Source organism: Falco naumanni, chromosome 3 (genome assembly GCF_017639655.2).
Source record: "Falco naumanni isolate bFalNau1 chromosome 3, bFalNau1.pat, whole genome shotgun sequence".
NCBI lineage: Eukaryota > Metazoa > Chordata > Aves > Falconiformes > Falconidae > Falco > Falco naumanni.
In genome coordinates, this window is record NC_054056.1 from 99,403,781 (window position 1) to 99,425,547 (window position 21,767).

General features: G+C 35.1%; 1 protein-coding gene across 2 annotated transcripts in view; it reads right to left on the reverse strand.

Moving 5' to 3' along the window:
• Positions 1–21,767, reverse strand: part of CSMD3 (CUB and Sushi multiple domains 3) — a 726,030-nt gene that overhangs the window by 504,928 nt on the left and 199,335 nt on the right. For both annotated transcript variants that reach the window (XM_040588420.1, XM_040588419.1), the window contains exon 5: positions 17,342–17,549. In XM_040588420.1, the coding sequence (XP_040444354.1) occupies positions 17,342–17,549 (208 nt within the window). The remainder of the gene's footprint in view (positions 1–17,341; positions 17,550–21,767) is intronic.

A 21,767-nucleotide genomic window follows, 5' to 3' on the forward strand; every position in this document is an offset into this window, starting at 1 on the left:
TCAGAGCTAACTGACTATCTTACAACTTCCCAGTTGTCCTTGTCCTTCTCCCTCTGTCATTTGCTTTGCACTGAGAACCTGGTATCGTTTGTTTCATTTTACTTCTAATGTATTTATAAACTCTCTCCATCCATTTTCTTTTATAACCCTGGGCAGTTGTAACTTGGCAACTGTGACAGCCTTTCTTATTGTATCCTCACAGCTTTCTATTCTTTTATGCTTTTATTCATTGGTCATGTCGTTCTTTTCTCACCTTTTTTAAAATTTCTGATTTGTATATTCTTATGACTGCACCAGGAACTTTAATGGTCTCCTACTATGATTTATATCTTTGTTTTGTATCAAGATAGTCTGTTATTACATACTTCATATATTAATTTCCACTTACTGCCAGATCTGCAGATTATCTTCAAGTTTTTCTGAAGTTTGTTTTGGTGTTTTTTTAATGTCTGTTGTCCTTGTACTTAGCACTGATATCTATTTACCCGTTAATAACAGTATTTCACCCAAATTGCCTTAATCCTTTATATTCTTAGACAATTTTTTTCTGTTTCTCATAACTGAAGCTAAAGTAACTACTGTTCTAGTAATTTCTGCAATTAAAAGATGATCTAGCTTATTTCTAGAAACTAAGTTGGCCAATATCCTGCCATTTTGCTCTTTCAATTGATTTCCAGATAAATTAAATCCTGCTTTCCATCAAACAGTCCTTTACATGTTTCTGGTTATTTTTCAGAATAGAAAGAATGCCCTGCTCTTCTAATTTAACGTTCAATAATGGCTGCACGAGCTTCTTATTTTCCTTTTTTTTTTGAATACCAGATATATAGTAAAATATAATACCAACAGATATAGTGTAAGAAAGCCATCTTTTATGTCGTGACTGACAATATAAATATATATATATATATACACACACCAGATATTTGATACAGTACCTCTACCTCCTTTTTTTTCTGATGCACTACCATAAAAAGCACCAATTTTTTAGCTGGCTGCAAAATTATTCTCATTGGCAGATACCAGTGTCATTCTACCCCTAACTAATTTATTTTAAGGTTATTCACAGACTTCAGTTAGGACTGTTTGTTCCTAGATCTTTTTAAATGGAAAATAAATATACATATTTTTTTGAATGACCCAGTTTGGTTTGACAACTGGTTTTCAGTCTGAAGACTGTGCCACACTCTCCTGTCATGAATTATGAGTCACCAAATTTTAATTCTATGTCCCATAGGATGCAGCTAAAGGAAAATTAAGAGACCAGAAATATAGGCTATGTTGCAAAATACTACTGTGTAAACTCAACTTGGCAATTGCAACTATCATATTCATTTTTACCTTTTTCAAGCATCAATAACAAGTTTGTGACAGGTAAGAGGAACAGTCATTCTGAATAGATCTGGCTTTAATTTAATTTCAGTTACATTAGTAATTTAAACAGCAACACATCATTAAAATCACACGTTTGGGGATTTAAGCTTTATTTCTGTGTACTGCATTTTTCTAGAACAGAATATCACGGTGTGCTACTCCACAGTTTTGGGGACTCTGCCCAAAGTCACCAAAAGCAAATGGAATGACAGCTTTCCAATGTATGTCTATAAATGCCTAATGCATAGACTATAGTAATAAAAATAATTTTCAGAATATTTAGCTATTAATATTTAGCTGTAGTTTCATGGTTAGCAAAATTTTCAGTATAAACATAATTTTCAGCTAGCTAGTTCAAATCCAGTAACAGGTTTGTGGAAGGTCTTGGTAGCAAATTCACTTGTAATTCCAAACTGAATGAAAAAGTAATACTTTAAGGACTGTTAGCCTTTGCTACTGTCATAATTGTTTCTCATTTCACTCCCAGAAAAGATCAACTCTGCTTTTAATTGCATTCAACACTATAGCACTTCCTTAATTCCACCTTTTTTAGGAAATTCCTCTTTATTATGATAAATTCTGGGGGGGGGGGGGGGGGGGGGGCGGGGCGCGGGGGGTACGGACGGGACACCAAAACACACATCTCAAAAATAACCAAAACACACATCTCAAAAATAACCAAAACATAAACAAGTAAAGATACCCACATTTTGTGATTGAATCTCAAATTCTGTAAGTATACAGAATTGAAAAGTTTTGTTAAAAAGTTGGAAGCTTCAGTTCAAGGTTTTGTTTTTTATTTTTGAAAGACATGGTATCAGCTACTGAACAGAATTTAAGCCTTATTGCAACAGTCCTTCACCTTACCCTTAACTTTACTTAGGACATGCAGGACAGTATGTTCTTGCTCAGCAAACAGAAATGATGGGAAAAGTTTATCCTCTGACATTAAAAATAATAGGGAAAAGAAGTTGTGCAGCAGCGCAATATATCCATGTGAAAGATGTCAGAACCTGTGTTATATGCTTCACAGATGAGAGAATATGTACTATGTGGTAGGCAGTTTTTTCTGCTGATTCAAATATACCAGTCCAATGCTACACGTCTAGGTACAGAAAGGCTGACTGAGAGATGGGAAAGCTCCAGTAACTTAATGGATCTTACACAGAAAGACCAAAAAAAATCTACTTAGCAAGGAAAGAAGACTAGGAGTTCACTTAAGATGTATAAATATGTTCATTACTAAGCTTTTTATTAGAGGAAAGAAACATCCAATAGGAATTCCTAATTGGTTGGAAAAAGAAACCAGACAAAAATTACATTAAAAGTATAGCTCACATCGTAACATTGATTATGATTAAAAATTAGATAACACCAGGTGAAATATTAAGTTCCTTATTTGCTGAAGCCTTAAAAAATGATCTGGCAGCTTTAGGCTTTCTTGTCACAAGCCTTAAATGAAGGCAGAATATTTTTATAACATAAACAGAAAAGTTCTGAAGTTCAGCCCTCAAAATGTTTTATAGATGCAAAACTATTACTCCTGATACATCTTAGTTATGATCATTTTTTTGCTTTATATAAATCATACAAAAATCTCTTACTAGCATTACTGAAATTATAATACACTGTATAAAACCCATCATGTCCTTGATGGTATCTAAGAATGTATGTACTGATGTGTTAAATCAGAAATACATTGAGACTAGTATTTTATTTCTGACAATGAGCAGTAACACGATTCACCAGGTGTCAGAAAGTTTGATTATACAGAATGAGATTCATCCCTTCATACATAATCATAACTTTCAGAAATTTTATGGACTGCGGGCTTCTTGATTTGAGCCCTTCAAGCAGGCCTTTATATTTAATATCCTTTGATAAACTTTCCTTTTACGAATTTCTGATCCATTTTCAATCTATTTATAATTTCTCTATCTATAACATCACATGCCAATGACTTCCACAACTTAATTATGTATCCTACAGAGAAGTTCCACCTGTTGCTTTGTTTTAAATATTTGGCCTGAGAAATCAAGCGCCCCTATTCGTTTTAGTGCAAGAAATGAAGAATGAATGTTCCTTATTTACCTGATGCATAATATTTATAATTTTATGACTGTTTCATATCCTTTCTCACTTACTTCTTTTCCAGGTTTAAAGGCTTTAGCTAATTTAATTAGTCTCCCTATAGGTTCTTTTCTGTATCTGTTTCCATTCTTTCTCCCCTTCCTGTACTGTTTCTCATGTTATTATACCTATCTCGACACAGGGTATCAGAGTATTACTGTGGTTCAGGAATCAGGTCACAGGGAAACTGCATTTAACTTTCAAATGTTTTAATTTTTAAAATATACTTAGAGAAATTTACCCTCAGGGTTTCAAAATAATGAAAATGCATTGTATTTCATTTGGAAACACTTAAAACTGTTAATCTTAAAAAATAGTTTTAAAGTTTATGGGATAAAAATATTTAATGAAATTGACACAATTATCTGATTTGGCTTTTTTAACTTCAGGGGTGGTGGTGAGAATAAATAATTTGTTCAAGGCTCGTTTTCAAAGCTTTAGATTGCTGTGTTTTGGGGATTTTTTTTTTTTCACTTGTATGACCTATGTTATGCAGAAGAAATAAACATACAGTAAGCATACATGAATGGGTTTTGTTGTTTGGGTTTTTTTACTGACTACTGTGTCATGACCAGGAAGTTGTGGGTTGTGACCTGTCACCTGCATACTGGATGGCATGTAATTACTAAAATTTGCTCTGACATGCGTTTGACATTGTGTTGATACTTAATATAAAGAAATTGCATTAGTAGGTTCATAAGATGCTTTATGATTTGTTTTAGTTACTAGTTCATTTCACAAGTGAATTTGCACAAAGTCACCTACAGTAAGTGATTTCACAGGCAAAACGGACAATCACAAAAATAAGCATCATCATCTGAAGTTCTGAGTAGTCTGTAAGCCCCACATAAGCACTGTTTTATCTTGCATTCATGAATGCAAAGGGTTTCATTCATGTAGTCAAAATATTATACTTTTGGCTGTTGTGGCATGAGACATAAAAGATATAATTATGAATGCATACTGTTTACCCAAAGTAATGATTTTAATTGAGAATATAGAAACAAAAGTGATTTGGGATTATCTCTGCAGGAACTACTGTTTTCCCACAGATTGTCACTTAATGTGTTAAATGAAGTAAACAGAGATCATGGCAGGGACTCAGAACACATGACAAGGAAGTGTGACGTTTTAATTACTCTAGAATGACAAATGAAACAATTAAATGTTTTGGGTTTGTGTGTTTTTCAGTTTGTGGGTTGGTTGTGGGGTTTTTTTTCCCCGCTTTGTTTTGAGATTTATGTTATCCTCTGCTTTATGTGTAACACCCTTTCCCCCACCATACAACTCATGCAGCATAAAATACAACTGTTTCAGCCTTACTTGTAAGTTTGGTCACTGATGTTTCAGTTAAGACAAGAGCCATCAGTCTCCCTCACTACTCCAGGAATTGCCATCCTGAGACAATAATAAATGACCAGATCAAAACAAGTGCAGTATTCTGCTGGAATAAGCAGTGAAAGTGTTCCCTGTTATATTACCAAGCCATCTTCCTATCTGTATTTTTTCCAGAAACTGCTGAGTCAGACACGCCACATTTTTTTTGCATTTGTTTGTTTTTATTACTGATCCTGCTTTTAAGTATTCATTAGTAAAATGCCCTAGATCCACACTATTATTTATCTGGTTTCTACAAAACAGAGTTACAAATAAAAAAAAAAATATTGGAAGCACTCTGGGCTGCTCAATCCAAAGAGAATTAAAGAGAGCCATGGAAGCACAAACACAGGAGTCAGTAAACCTTTGTCCAAGGGGGATGGTGCAAAAACCAGAGTACTCTTCTACCATACAAGGATTCATGAGAAATATTTTTCAATTTGTTTCTGAACCTTGGTAAATCTTTGGGAAACAAGATAATACAATACTATCTTTGTTAAGAAGAATGTATGTAAAAAGCCTATCCAATGTAAAACTGCTTATTTGAAAACTGCTGATAGGTATCCATTTGGCTTCAGATCAGAGTAACTTCACATGCATTAAAAAGTACCATCAGAATACTGAAAACATGTATCTTCAGATAAGGGTTACAAATGTTTGCTTTTGCAGTACTCATGAACACAGGAAAAGTAAGAAACTAGGAGCAGCTTCAGAAAAGTTTCTTCAAGAGAATTGTATTTAAGCAACAGGGTACACTATTTTTTGCAGTAACAACAATGAAATACTGCCTTCCTAACACTGCATACCTTAATCAGCATAAAATATTTTCCACCAACACAGGAATACAATAAACTAAGGATACAGAAGAAAAATATAAAGGAAATGAACTAACTCTGTGGAGTCTCTGCACATAAGGTAAAAAAAAAAAAAAAAAAAAGAAAAAGTCTTGCATGGATGCTGTCATTCAATCTACAGTACCTGAGACGAAAACAGTTTGGGTTTTATTTTTACAAAAAAGTGGTCCTACTCCTTCAAGAAACAGTCTTCCACTCCCTATGTACCTTATGGTTCTCTTCAACTCTGTGTTACCTACTGACTAACATAGGAAGAAAAACAGTTTTCATCTGTATTGCTTCCTGGTGCAGCTCCTTTGTGACTGTGTAAATGCCTGAGCAAACACGAGGTAGGGGATGAGCTGAAAATAAGAGCGGGAACATAGCTCTTCCAAAGCAGCATCATTTTGTGGCCATGTAAAGTGCTGATTTGTACCATAATGAGCCAAGGTGATTCTGTGACTGCTTTTCACTTCATGCCTGATGCAAGTACACAATGTAATTTAACAAACAGTAGTCTCACCCGCGTTTCACTATTACATAGTAATAAATCACATGCACCAGTTAAGCTTTAGCTTATTGTAGTCTAGAGGAAGACAGGATGATTCATGACTTTGGCCATGTAAACACCCATATAAGATGAGTGGGACAACATGAGCCAGGAGAAGGAAGGACTCCAACATTATCCTATGTGTCTTAAAGTCATGAGCTAGGTAGGACTGGCCAGATCAGCCAACCAGCCCCAAGGAAAGATCATACCACTGCCTATCCATGAGGAAGAGACCAGAAGAGGTGTTTGGACCTCAAAGATATGTTTAGAGATAATAAATTCTTGTGTGTTGATTCTGACTGTAAAGAAAAATTCCAAATAAGGAAAAAGAAGAAAAGGTTTTTCCCCCATGAGGACAGTCAGGCATTGAAGAGGGTTGCCCACATAGGTTGTGCAATCTCCATCTCAGGAGAATCTCAAGACCAGACCAGATAAAGCCCTGGGTGACCTTGTTTAACTTAGAACTGAGCCTGCTTTCAGCTAGACTAGAATAGACAGCTCCTGAGTTCCCTTCCATGCTGAATTATCCTGATTATAAGATTCTATCATTCTGTCTTGTGTTCCCTTACAACCTAGTTACGTAGACACATACATAACATATTGAATTCCAGATTAAACTCTTGATTTACACCTTTGATTGATTTGTATTTCCATGCAGATGACAATTTCTTAAAGTAGATTATCCCTTTACTAACAACTCAGTATATTTATTGTAAATGTCACAAAGTAACTAAATATGTCTTTTTAAAAAGCATAGACTTCAAGATCTTTACTGTTAAGTGACAGAATGAAGATTTTCATCATGTAACTCATGGATGGCTACATGTGTCTATTCCACCTGAAAGGTCTGAGACATATTTGTGCACTACACTTTCAGGTACAACCTGAGAAATTAATGTGGAAAAAAATCACTAGAACAGGGTACCATGGAAAGGCATTATATTTCTTCAGAAATACACAAGAATAAAAAGTATAAAATAATACAAAGAAGCCTCTGCCTCTAATGTTAAACATGTGATATGGCACCTTTTTTCTCTCTTAATTCAAATCTTTTTCATATTTCGGTAAGCATTTTGAGACTTACAGATATAAAATTGGTTTTAAAATCTTTTCAGACGATGGCTACCAAACAGAAACACACAACAGAACAATGAAAAATGTTCAATTAACTACCACAATCACTGTAACACATTCCTCTCCTAATGCTACCATTGGGCCTGACCCTACACATTATGAGATGCACTGTGCTTCCTGGACTGCTCTGAATGATCTCATGGAAATGCCACAGCTGAAATGCTGAATTGCCATATTCAAAATCAAACCACAGAGGCAAATACTAAAGGACGGAAATACCTGGCTTCTAAGGAAAGGTTTTGTTTCCAAGAAAGCAAACCACTTTATTTCTGTTCTCAGTTCTTCAGAAAAGGAGGATGAAAACTATGATGTACAATGCATGGATTGTCAAAGACTCCAAACAGGCAATACTTTTAGCATCAGTATTCCTCCCACTCCTGACTGTCTGCTTACCCTGTCCAACAATTAAGCATTATCTCTGTTATCTTCTGTTCCCTGTTTTAGAATGGGAGAAGGACTTAGGCACTTCCAAGACTTGGTTGCTTTTTGCAGGTTTTGGTGTGGTGTTTTTTTGCAGTTAAATCCAATTTAAAAAAAAATAAAAATCTATCCACTCTGCTAATCACTTCTTAGCAGGTTTTTATGTCTGTACTTTGTTTGCCATACTAATTGAATACTTTTTTCCATCTATTTGGCTACAACCAACATTCTTCTGAAGGCATTTTTCCTGTGTTAAACAGTATCAGTTTTGCCACTGTTCTGTATATTTGAACTCATCTGTATCGGATTAAAAACCACCTATCAACTGGGACATTTAACATCCTTATTATGCTCATGTTACTCATAAACATTAGCTTCCTGAGTCCCTTCTCTGAGCATTAAGCACAGATTTTAAAAAGTCTACATAACTTGTAAGAAAACAGGAATAATATCTAAAGCAGTTTCCAAAATTTTCATTAATAAAAAAGAAACAATGACACTTCTCACATTCTAATTAGAAGTGATTTTTCAAGAAAACAATCGCCAGGTCTGAGGCGGGGGGGGGGGGGGGGGGGGGGGGGGGGGTTGGGGGTGGAGTAGGGTGGGAGTGGGTGTCCCCCATTTTAATCTCTACTTATGAGCACCTCTGCTTCTCCTCGTCTGTTTTGGTTTTTTCGCCAACACATTATTATTGTCATTGGTACTTATACTACTGAGGTTTGATTGCCTGTCCCTGCGCTGCCACAGTTATGCCAGGCAGAGGTTTTCCTCCATAGCCTTACCTATGAGCATAATTTGATCAAGTACATTGATTAAAGTAAATCTAACCGATCCAGACAGTGGATAGCTCTATAAGGCATATAACTGCTTTGTTATAAAGATATGAGAAACTGTTGTGCTAACACATGTCCATTGTAGGGTAGTTATCAACAACAGTATACCTAATTTTTAAATGCCTCCTGAAGGCTAATTTCTATGGTAACTGCACTTGGAAAATAAAAATTACCATGTAGATGTTTAACATTAATTAACTGCATCTTCCCCTCCAAAAAAACTACAGAAACCTAAACCCAAGAAAAACCACACCCATTTCCGTAATAGCTATCATCTGTCTGACCATCCTCACTTTGCTTTTAATTAGCACTAGTTTACGTATTCTTCACTAATATTGCTGACAAGTTCTGCAAAGCACTGAATAGTTATCATTTTGTTCTATCATAGCACTAGTAAAATGCGATTGAGTCAGGAAATACTAATTTTCTCCAATATTAAATTGAAAAAGACAGCAAAAGCATGGAAAGTGATACATAAGATATCATGTATATTTTAGAAAAAGCATCACTGAGGAATATGAGAGTGAGAGACTTTGTATTCTATATATTACAGAATGCCTACAGTACTAAAACCAATTGTCCCAAGGAATGATCACAGGGAATCAAGCCATGAATGCAGCGTGACACTACTAAGGCTCCTCTAGAGTGAATGGGCAACATTCAGGCTGGGTAACACTTGGACAAAATTTCCTCTGGGCCCTTCTCCATTGCTCCAAGACCAATTTTTTTCTATTCTTACTACTCAAAATAGCTGAGGTAATGTGCTGTTTTCATATGTATCGTAAACCTCCAGGGTGTTGTTTTTACAACATGGTATAAAGGCTACAAGCATGTGAAAATGTGTGATATCAAACTGCATAGTGCCATCCTGTAATAGTGATCAATGGCTACTTTATGAATAATGAAGATGAGCCAAATATTCTTGTTCATACTGTCAACTGTGGTAGAACCCAGTTGATCCCACATATTGAACCCACAACTCTATCTGATTCAGTCTCAGGGAGATGGGAATCTTGAGGAAAACAGATCCTCACAAAACATTGATGACCAGGTATCCAGGACTTAGGAGGAAAGCGAAGAGCTAAGTTATTTCAAAGTGAAGAGAAAGCCACAGGCCAATATGCTTCATTGCTTTAGAGAATTGATTACAATGGTAAAACATAAGAGAATTTGCATATATAGGGATGAATGCAAGGAAAGGGGTGATAAATCTTCTGTAGAGGAAAGTTATGATTGACTTATTAATTAAGGTTATTCTCAGGAATACAAGATTGTATGGATAACAGGAAACTCATTGACACAGCCTGCTTGGATCTAAAATTAAAAAAAAAATGAATCACTTCATTTGGTACTCTCCAGAGGGTCTTGAAGAATGGCCCCTGAAGAATGACTAATTAATAAAAGAAAGATCTATTTACAGCTATTTAACATGTGATTTTAAGGGAAATGTTGGTTTAAGAAGTTCCTAAGACACTAACTACAGAAGCCAGGAATTCACAAGGGGGAAGAGCACACCATATCATCCTGGTGTCTTCTGCTCTTTTCCTAAGCAACTACTATTGCCACTATCAGACACTGAACTCCAAACATAAACATTTATTGATCAAAAATGGCTGTTCTTAATGATGTTCAGATGCTGTTGCAACACCATGCTACACCATCGCCAAAACTTTATAAAATTAAATATTTTTCACAGAGAAAAAGTTAATATAGGGATAAGTTACTTTTATTTAACATAAAGTTTATTCCTTATGAATATTTATTTAAGCATATATACACACTATAAAATACTGTATATTATTTGCCTAACTGCTTTCTAAATGTTCTGCTAATATTTTAAAATGTCATTACCAGAGTTTTTAAGCTTGGATTCAGAAAAAAGCCAACAAGTGCGATATTACAACAATACTTGAAGGTAAAATCTAATTATCTTTTTACAAAATGTAAAAGACAATCTACTGTGAAATTCAAGAATGCTGTGTTTAAAGCTACTGGTCAATCATTACACTGATACTATTTACTTAGGACTAGATTGTTCTCGTATTTTTATTTGAGCTACCAGCCTTCATAGATCATAATTACTTTTTTTTTTTAATATGAGAAGGCTTCACAAAACTCTTACAGGGAAATTATGATTGTCATAAATTTGTAACCAATAAAGTTTGCTCATTAATTTTTTCTTAGCTGTGCTATACAGAAGAGTAAACAAATTAATTTCACAATACAAAAAGAAAAACCAAAAAAAACCAACAAATCCACTGAAAAGTTCATCAGGAATGTTCCTTGATCAAGGATAGACCCAAATTGATAAGGAACAAATAAACTGATTTGGCAACTCAAACAGAGACCCATATTTTTGTGTTCTTATTCTTTCTCATCCATACAATCTGCAAGGGAGTCTTAAGTTAACAGGCTATCTTGAAGAAGTTTATTTCAAGGTTCAAAAGTGTTTTAAGTATCTCAGACAAAACCTTTTAAAGCTGGGTGGTTTTTTGTTGCAACTAAGTTAAAGGAAATATTTTTTTCACAAAATGTAATTTAATTCTCCACAGAATATTTAAAATTAATGCAAAGGGAGTGTTTCTGTTGGGGAAAAAATGCACTAAATCACTGTTGCAAGGGAGAAATTAATCTTGTTAGTCATGGTTCACTAACAGCTGTCTATTCTAATGCAATTAATGTGGTGCACAAAATATGCAGTATCAAACAATTAAATATTTTAATATTTTTCAGAATATAAATTAATTGCCTATGGTTCCACCAACATAAATTTCATGAAGTATACATCATTTTACATTGTGTCTAGATTTATACAGAAAAAAATAGATTTTTGCTAAAATCAGAAACAGTGTTGGTCTAAACAATACTATAGTTCAATTTGCTAAGGAAAATACTAAGCCTAGTGAGACAGAAGTGATGCGAGTTATTTGGTTTTAAAAGGAGTAATTACATCATATTTCAAATGTACCTTTGATAACAGAGTACTTAGGTACCCTACTATTTTGTATGAACATGTCAGTGGTAGATCCAATGTTAGAACACTATACAAAGATCTTCTTAGAAGTACACTCTTACCCAGAGAAAAGAGACCTGCAAACTTTGGGGGTTTTTTGGTTGTCATGGTAGAAATTAAGTACATTTTCCCTAAAACATTTGAGACACTGCTACACTCTCACCTTCACATAAATGCACATCTTCATGTTAGTAATAAAAATTTGCATAATGTGTTCTTTGAAAAGAAATTGTGATCCTTATTCAGACTACAGCAGTAGTTGTCTGAATGAGAGCTCTAAGCACATACTTTATGACAACCATTATTTTCTATCACTTTGCAGGCTATCCACCGAAGATGTATTGGTTAATTCAAAACTAATCATCATTTTTTTTAACAACAGTTAAATTAAGCTGGTAATCAAGAATAGAAGGTACAGATTTAATGTCTTTGCCTAGGACAGTGTGAAATATATACTTCCCATGCTCATCTACTCTCATCAGGAGACTTCTCTAAGCACATCATTCATGGAGTATTCTAGGAAGGAGATTCTACCACTTTGTCTACACAATTTAACTGAAATCTTATCAATTGTCTTAACAGTTTAGACTAGAGCACATGCTGGAATCCAGGATACCCATGTCAAAGCAGCCTAAAGAATCATCCCAGTTTTCTGCTCAGCAATTATTAAACAGTACATTAAAAGTCACCAATAGCAAAATAAAGAAACCGAAACTTTCCAACCGAAAGTACTCTAGCCACAAGCATTAAAAAACTCTTGTGTTCAGACACCCTCGGAATATTTAATTCTAAACTTCCATATGCTGGATAAATTATACCATCATGACACTGCTCTTTATTTAACCACTGAATCTCTCAAACCCTAACTTTTGACTTAGAAAGAAGTATTTCACTAAATCTCATTTATTTTCAGGTTTGTGTTTTGTTGATAAAAAATGGGGAAAATAATTTCCTCAAACTAATAATTTTCTCTCAGTTTTACTTTTGAAATGAAAAAAACTCATTTCTATTCAATTCAAGCTACCAAATACCAGAATCATCCCTTGACATCAGATAATAAGAAACCTGAAGGGCATCTATGCATTTTTTTCCCATGACTTAAATGAAAATGGCCTATCAAGATTTTCTTAAATAAAAGACTTGCATAACTGAAATATTATAATGACTGACTGGAATACTGTGGTAAGTTAGCACTTCACAAAGAATTCCAAGTCTTCTCTTGTAGATAACCCCAGACTATATACTTGATGTATATTCTAGCTGAATTTTTTACTTAGAACCAAAAAGTATGGCTACTTTGTTATGCAGATATGCAGAAAAAGGAAAGTTTGAAGGCTTTTTTTACATGATGTACCTATAATCACCTAAAGCAACAAAAGTACTGCAAAATTATTTTATAATACTACTGACTTTGCAGATTTACCAATATGTTTACAGTAATTTTACAAATTGTGCACTATTTGTTTTCAAGAATGAACGACCAAAAGCCTGGTTTTAGTTTTAAACATATACGTCTATATAAACTTCATAAACTAGAATACCTTGAATTAAATCTCAAGCTGCAGTCTAAGGGGTTATAAAGTAGTACAACTGTAAAAAAAATTACTGTTAATTAAGCTTTCCAAATTATTTTTCCTAACATATGGGGGGGATACTTTTGCATAATTGAATACATCAGTCTAATTTAGGGAACATAAATGACAAGCTAAAAAAAGAATATGCTCTCAGTCTGCTTCTCTATGAGAGCAATTATTAAATCAGTATCGTAAATATTTTTGTTTTGTAAACAGATATGAGAATTTCGATATATGAAGTAATTTTATTATATCATTTATGTATAGCCAAAGCCTTTTTCAGAAAAAAAAAAAAGTAATTGTTGTTTGAAGCTCATGACTGAATGCGTAAAGCACATTCAAGAATAACCAAATGCACATTTAGCTATTCAAGTGACTCATATTGTCTGTATGTCATTGGTATTACCTCACTAATAATTATTATAAATTATTGTTTAAAAAATCTTTTAGCTGACAGCTAGTTGAAAAGATTTCTGTTTAACAGCTTAAAAAACTAAATGGCAATTAAGTAATATTCTGATACAGGTAATTAACTATGTAGGTGGCAATATGAATTAAATTATGAAATACTATTTGCTAGATCTGAGAATTAGTGTATAGGCTTCTACTATACCCTGAAGTACTAAGGAATATTACTTATAAGCATCACTTGTAGAAACTGAGACTGATGCTTTATAAACAATGTAATTACCTAGCTTTGTATATTTTCTTAATATAAGATTAAAAATCACAGAATCACAGAATAGTCAGGGTCGGAAGGGATGTCTGGAAATCGCCTAGTTCAAAACCCTGCTAAAGCAGGTTCACCTCAAGGAGGTTGCACTGAGTTACATCCAGGCAGGTTTTGAATGTCTCCAGAGAAAATGTCTCCATAACTTCTCTGGGCAGCCTGTTCCCATGCTCTGTCACCCTCAAAGCAAAGAATTTTTTTCCTTATGTTCAGTCAGAACTTCCTGTGTTGCAGTTCATGCCTGTTGCCCCTTGCCCTTTTGCTTGGCACTACTGAAAAGAGCCTGGCCCCATCCTCTTGACACTCACCCTTAACATATTTTTATGCATTGACAAGATCCCCTCTCAGTCTCCTCCAGACTTAAGAGGCCCAGCTTTCTCAGCCTTTCCTCATAAGGGGGATGCTCCAGTCCCCAAATCATCTCCGCAGCCCTCCACTGGACCCCCCCTCTCCAGTAGATCCATGTCTCTCTTGAACTGGGGAGCCCAGAACTGGACACAGCACTCCAGGTGCAGCCTCGCCAGGGCAGAGCAGAGTGGAGGATCACCTCCCTCGACCTGCTGGCCATGCTCATAATATACCCTAGAATCTCATTGGCCTTCTTGGTCACCAGGACACCCTGCTGGCTCATGGGCAACTTGCTGTGCACCAGGACTCCTAGATTCCCACCAGTGTGTGGGGTTGTTCCTCTCCAGGTGCAGGACTTTATGCTTGACTTTGCTGAAATTTGTGAGGTTTCTCTTCGCCCAACCCTCCAGCCTGCCCAGGTCTGGCTGAATGGCAGCGCAGCCTCTGGTGTGTCAGCCAGTCCTCCCAGTTTTGTCATCACCAAACTTGCTGGGTGTATGCTCTGTCCCTTCATTCAGGTCATTGATGAGTAAGTTGAACAGGACTGGACCCAGTCCTGACCCCTGGGGGACACCACAAGCTACAGGCCTCCAGCCAGACTCTGCACCACTGATCACAACTCTGAGCTCTGCCATTCAGCCAGTTTTCAGCCCACCTCACTGTCCACTCATCTAATCCACACTGCCTGAGCTTACCTATGAGGGTGTTATGGGAGACAGTGTCAAAAGCCTTGCTGTGGTCAAGGCAGATGACATCCACTGCTCTCCCCTTGTCTACCTAGACAGTCTTCCCATCATAGAAGGCTCTCAGGTTGGTCAGGCATGATTTCCCCTTGGTGAATCTATGTTGACTCTTCCTAAGGACCTTTTCCTCCACATGCTTTGAGATGACCTCCAGGCTGACCAGCCTGTAGTTTCCTGTGTCCATCTTCTTGCCCTTTTTGAAGACTGGAGCGACACTGGCTTTCCTCCAGTCCTCAGACACCTCTCCTGTTCTCCATGACCTTTCAGAGATGATGGAAAGTGGCTTGGCAATAAGAGCTGCCAGCACCATCAGCACTCGTGGCTGCATCCCATTGAGGCCCATGGATTTGTGGGTGTCAAATTTGCTTAAGTGATCTCTAATGTGATCCTCATCAACCAGAGGAAAGCCTTCCTTTCTCAAGACTTCCCCTCTTGCCTCCAGGGTTTGGGTACCTGGAGGACTGGCCTTGGCAGTAAAGACTGAAGCAAAGAAGCATTCAGTAACTCTGCCTTCTCTGTGTCCTTCACCAGGGCACCCACCTCATTCAGCAGTGGGCCCATATTTTCCCCAGTCATGAAAACCAATTTAGTTTATTTGGTCTATGCTATGTTTGGGGTTTTTTGTATTGAAAATAAGAAAACAAGACTACTATTGACTTTAATGTGGCTAGCAACCACCTGTTGTATCAGGTGTTGTTCATGCCTCTGTTGTGCAGAACCCTCATAATGCTTTATGAACCAGTTAAGAGCTTAAGATTTTACTGCAGAGCATCACGGTTATTTATAGTTTTGCATATGTCCTCTTTTTTGTGAACCAATAGTATATTTAAAGCAATATAACAAATACAAGGATTTGTCATATTCACATATTTCTGGAGTAGTGTGATGCTGTTACCATAAAAATACCAGGCCAGAAAACCACACAATGTATAATTCAGTTTTTCTGCTTAACTGAAACTGATCTTGAAAGAAGTTGTTTACTATTTTATTTCTTCTGTTTGTTCTACATAAGGCAACTACACTGAGACCAAGAATTGCAGAAGCCAGCCTAGCAAAAATACTGTTACTACTACCAAGTCAACAAACAACCAGACAGAAACACTATCAAATTTTGTAACAAGAATGTATAAACTAACAAACAAATACTATATGGACATATGGTTTTGTTTAACAATCTGCACATATTCTTGAAGAAACTGAATGTCCACATTATTTTGACTCAGAATGTCCCAAGCAAAGAGCTATCAAGGATGATTAACTGAAGTAATTGCTGTTTAGGACAAGGCAACTTTAAAGAACAATTACATCCTGGAAAGCTGGCAACACAGGACTCTTGCAATTAAGATATATCTGACACTTGTTGGCCTTAAGCAAACTACCTTAATTATAATACTAAAAATCACACTCCCTACACCAGATACCCTGGTCTACAAAGAGACCCTCCCTCAATGAACATGCATAGTTAGTCAATATGATTGTGTAACCATTATGTAGATTATCTTCCGTCAGTGCTAGAGGATTGAAAATTAACAGATCAATATTCATGTAATTGTATATAAATCTGATTGTGGAAACAATCAAGGTGTGCTACCTCACCTAACACCCGAACTTGCACAACTCGGTATTAAAAGCAGTATCTCATATTTGATTTTGCACACTGGGTAATGAACTCACTTTTGAGATGACAGAAATACTCTCTAAAGGTAGTATATTTGGAATAAAATCAAAACAAAAAAGTGCTCTGTCTACTCAGCTCAGGTGTTGCATCTCACAGATCAGGATGGAAATTTTCTAGATAAGTGTAACAACAGTCATACTCCCAGCACATTATTTAATGGGACCACACATGCAATACAGAAACTCCAGAGAGAACCTGTGACCAATGCTACTTCCAATACTCTGCACTGAAAGGACTCTATACAATTTACTTTCTGAAATTATGAAACTCCCTGAAGGCATCACCAATCCTTACCAGTACAACAGTCCGTTCTATTCTGTTTCTAAATATATACATATTTTAATACATTTTAATCGTTAGGCCTACAGACAGTGAGGTGAATGAGTTGACAGTGCTTTTCATCTCAATGTTACATCCCTGGAGTATATTTGGAAATTATTTTACAGCTGCAATTAGAATATCAACATTTATGCCATAGTAAAAACTGTTACTGTTTTTTTTGTTTTGTTGACTATCTACTGACAAAAGGAAAAGTAAAAAAAAATGTCTTTTCATCATCTTTTGGGTTTTTTTTACCATATTAAAATCGCAATATTTGACTTACCATATTGTAGGTGGTTCAGAACCTTCTACTTCCAAATAATCATATTTTTCTTCCATTTGGAAATCTGTAAATATGAGTGAGATAGTATCACCAGGCTCTGCCACAACTGTCCATGTGCAATCCGCATTATTATGATATTCATTAGGGAAGTTGGGGCTCGAGATGATACCACTGGATCCTCTCATGGTTCCTCCACATGCATCCTCAGCTGTTAAAAAAAATCATAATTGTCAATAAAATCACCCCTTAGAAATGTATACTTTCTTGTTGAGAATAGGAATTTGCTACCTTTTAGGTGAAAGATTTCTTAAGGTTTTTTAACACGTTAGACTTGGAATGCTGCTGCAAAGTTAAGGTGCTAATAAGCAATTGCTTCAGGTTCCAGTTATCTAAAAATTATTATACTAGTGCCGGCATATACTTTTTCAATCTTCTCTTTATTATTTTGATTAGCATTGTTTCACTCACTTTACAATAGCATGCAAAAATGTCATTATTTCCTCTTTTGCTTTAACCAAAAACATTTTCATAAAGTGAGTTGAGTTTAATCCCTATCATATGCAGTCTGACATACGATGTGCAGCAGCCACATTATACTGAGAAAAGAAGCATGAGACTCCTACCCATCTTATGCTAAATGTATTATCATATTTCATTTTTGTCAACACGTAGTGATGTTTAAGTTTCTCCTCCAACAAATCTTTTCACAATTTTCAAACAAATGATCAGTTTTCAAACCAAAGCCATTCATGGGTGATTTCCCAAATGTCAGATGGAAGACACTTTCGCAATTAAGATGTTTACATCACAGTAATTTTAATGTAAGTTTTAATAGATCAAGTATTTCAAATTCAACCATAACAATAAGTTTTTCACAATATGTGAATAATTGTGAAATCATTTGACCAATTATCACAACCAATTATTTACTGGTTGTGAATACACGAATAAACTCCTAAAATAGAAGACTCAGAGGAAGGAGATAGGCAAAGGTGATGTGACCATAAAGTTTAGGGAATAATGCAGGGCATGACTGAGCACAGATATTGCAAAGATTGACTTCTATCTCAATACAAAGAGGACCAGAGGATGCCCTTTGTTTTAGGTAAACAGCTATCAACAGTTGACTTAACTGCTAGTGCAAGTATTTCTCCCTCAGTACATTTAGAGCATGAATATCTGCCTGACCTAGCCAGACCAGCATGGGAGGAGAGAATATTTGACTCAGCCCAACACAGAGTATAAAAACTAGACACACACACACACACCAAAAAAAAAAAAAAAAATTAAAAAAACCAACAACTTTCAAAAAGACAGCTTGAGCTGGCTTCAACCTTTGTATTCTTTCCCATGATTGGGGATGCCCAGTGTTGTGATGGTGACCATATTATAGATACCTGTAACGGGAATCACATTGGTATTATGATAAAACTGTATACTGCAACAACTATATATTTTGCTAGGTGTAACCTGTATTTGTGATGTTATGCAATATATTTTCTATCACTATGCTAAATTAAAAATCCTGTGCAACATCAACCATCTTGAAATAAGTACATTTGATACCAAACATTACATTCTCTGCATGTGTCATATCTAAAATAACCTGGTCACACAGTATTTGGATCTGACACAATAATGCTTTATTTTCTAACATAAATCTGATCCCGAATAAACTAGATAAATATTGCATATTTACCAAATCAGTTCTAACACCAACAGAACTAATTCTAAGATTAAAAAAATCTCTAGTGACTGATGTTGTATATCTTCTATCCTAACAATACATATATCTAATAAAAATTGTTTTGAGGATATGTCAAAAATTTTTCTGTGAGCTAATAAAATTGATTTTGAATGTAGTGCTGTTACTTTCAGAAATGGAAATACCTTTCAAATACTTACACAAAAATACCATGTTAGTAGATAGAAATACCATATCGCATTACTTATACACTTTATTTCCCAAATGTCTGAAGGGTCCCTGAAAAGCAATTCTTAGTTCTGCTTAATTAGAGTGCTTATATGAATAAAACTTGCCCTAGAAAGTTTTGAAAGACTGAAACCCCAGTAAATATTGCTGAAAAATTAACAAGAATAAAAAATATAATAGTAATAAATTAAGGAGTATAACACGATAGAACAAAAGCTTTAAAGAATTCTGACACACATTTCACTTTTAAATTAATTACAGTAGTTTAGGAGTTTAAAATATCAGGTTTTCTCTCTTAAAATTTCTGCTAAATTATTGTATGACCACATTGAAAAATTATAGTAAAAACACATCTCGGATTTAATCTTACTAATTAGCCAGTGTACTTAGCATCCAATAAATACAATGAAACTTAGGAACCTCATCACATCACAGGTTCAGGTCCTTTACAGTGAAAGGAATAAAAAAATATTTTAAAAGGCAATAATACAGTTTTGTTTTCATGCACTGAGGACAATCAGGAGAATAATTTTTATATGTAAGTTCACAGAAGTAAAATGTCCATTAAAACAATGTGTAACACACTGGTTCAAGGATTTTGAAAGATCTGTATATTGATTTTTAAATATTGGTTGAAATAGGTTTTATCAAGTACTGATCTGAAAAAAATTCTCATAGGTAAATTTCCATAGCTAAATTACTGAAGCTTATGCAAACTGGAAAGACAGAGTGGCATGTGACATAGTTTTTCTGCTCATGTAACAAATTAAAAGCAGAAAACTAGGTGTATTGTGCAAGACTGAAGACTTTGGGTTAGTTTTTTCAGACCCAAAATAGAAATGCTTTTGGAAAATACAGAACTTTTTTCTTTTCACCAAGGAATTACAGAGAAAGGTATCCTAATTTCTAGCAATATAAAAAAAAGTTCACTAAAAATGTTGCTAAAGTCTACCAATGCTTAAAAGAATAGACTGACCATGTTTTAAAACACAAGCTGTGTCAACAAGCATGTCTGCTATTCTGAACCACATCTGTTTAGAGATTTTTGCCAAAATGTAGTTTTGCTACCATCAGCAAAATGGCTCACAGAAATCATCAGTTATTTTGTTCTGATTAATGTAGCAAATTTGCTACAAATAAATTTAATACTAACTACATTTAAGTGCTGTAAATATAACCAAAAGCACACCAGATATCATTGTAGCCTCTGTAATGCAAGCATTAGCCCAATAAATAACAGAATTAATGTACTGTGTTTCTATATTCCTCCGCATACATTATCATTTGCTTGTGATTTATTTTATTTCAGTCTTGCAGTCAGATCCTCACAGGTAAAAGCTCACATCCAGGAGAAAGCTACCAAACATTAACCCCCATGAAAATGTTTGGTGCCTTAAGTTGTGAAACCACTGGAAAAAAGAATTGGTCTTCAAGTAAATTGACAAACACTGAAGTTGACCGCAGTTCTACCACTGACTTTATAGTGCATAAAACCCTGACAAATAAAAGAAAATGTAATAATTGTTTCTATGCAATCTGCTTTTGGCACCTGTGTTTCTCTCATATTGCAGCATAATTGTTTAGATGTCAGTTATGAAACATTACAACGAAAGAATAACTTATTTGTAAGAGAAATTTATGAAGACTAACAGTAGCCCATCTTCATCAGTCTGCAACAAGTCCAATAATGATAGGTGAACAAGGAAGAAAGAGAGGAAAGATATTCCTTGCAGTGATTTCTGTATAGAGCCCTGAGAACCCCTCTCACTGCCTTTCCACAACTTTCTGAATTGCCTCTGTCAAACCACTGAAGGAGGAGTCCTCGAAGATACTTACATGTCTCACACTCCAATTCCTGCAATCAAAATGTAATACCTAAACAGCCGTTAAGCACCTAAATGCTTGAAAGAGTTGTGTATCTGTCCCTGTTCTTTTAATTTCCAATTACCAAATATGGAGGAAAACATTAACAGGAATGGTAAGAAGACAATACTTTGGTTAAGACTTGATAGAATCTGATAATACGCAATTACAAATACATAGGTACCATTGATGACACCTAAAAAAAAAAAAATCTACTTTTAAAATTCCTACCCCATATTTTCAAATTTAATTTATTTTGTCATGTATTTACCTAATTATTTTACCTAATTTACCTAATCCACAAACTTGCAAATATGATACAAAGGCATAAATGCAAAATATATGCATACTGCCATGATGTCGTTTTTCCAAACATACTTTTCTGATCTTAACCTAATGCTGAAAGGGGAAGATTTTTCAAAGAAATATGCAAGGTGGGGACTTGGCTTAGAAAAGCTTTTCAAAGTATTATGAATTCAAATTAAGATCTATATCTGAATATGCATAAGGGTTTTTGTGCAGAGGGAGTATCACTGATATTATGATGTAAGTGATAATTATGGCAGTACAAAGGTTTTGAGGGTTTGGGGTTTTTTTTGCTTTTTGTGGGCATAGACTAGTTTTTATTTA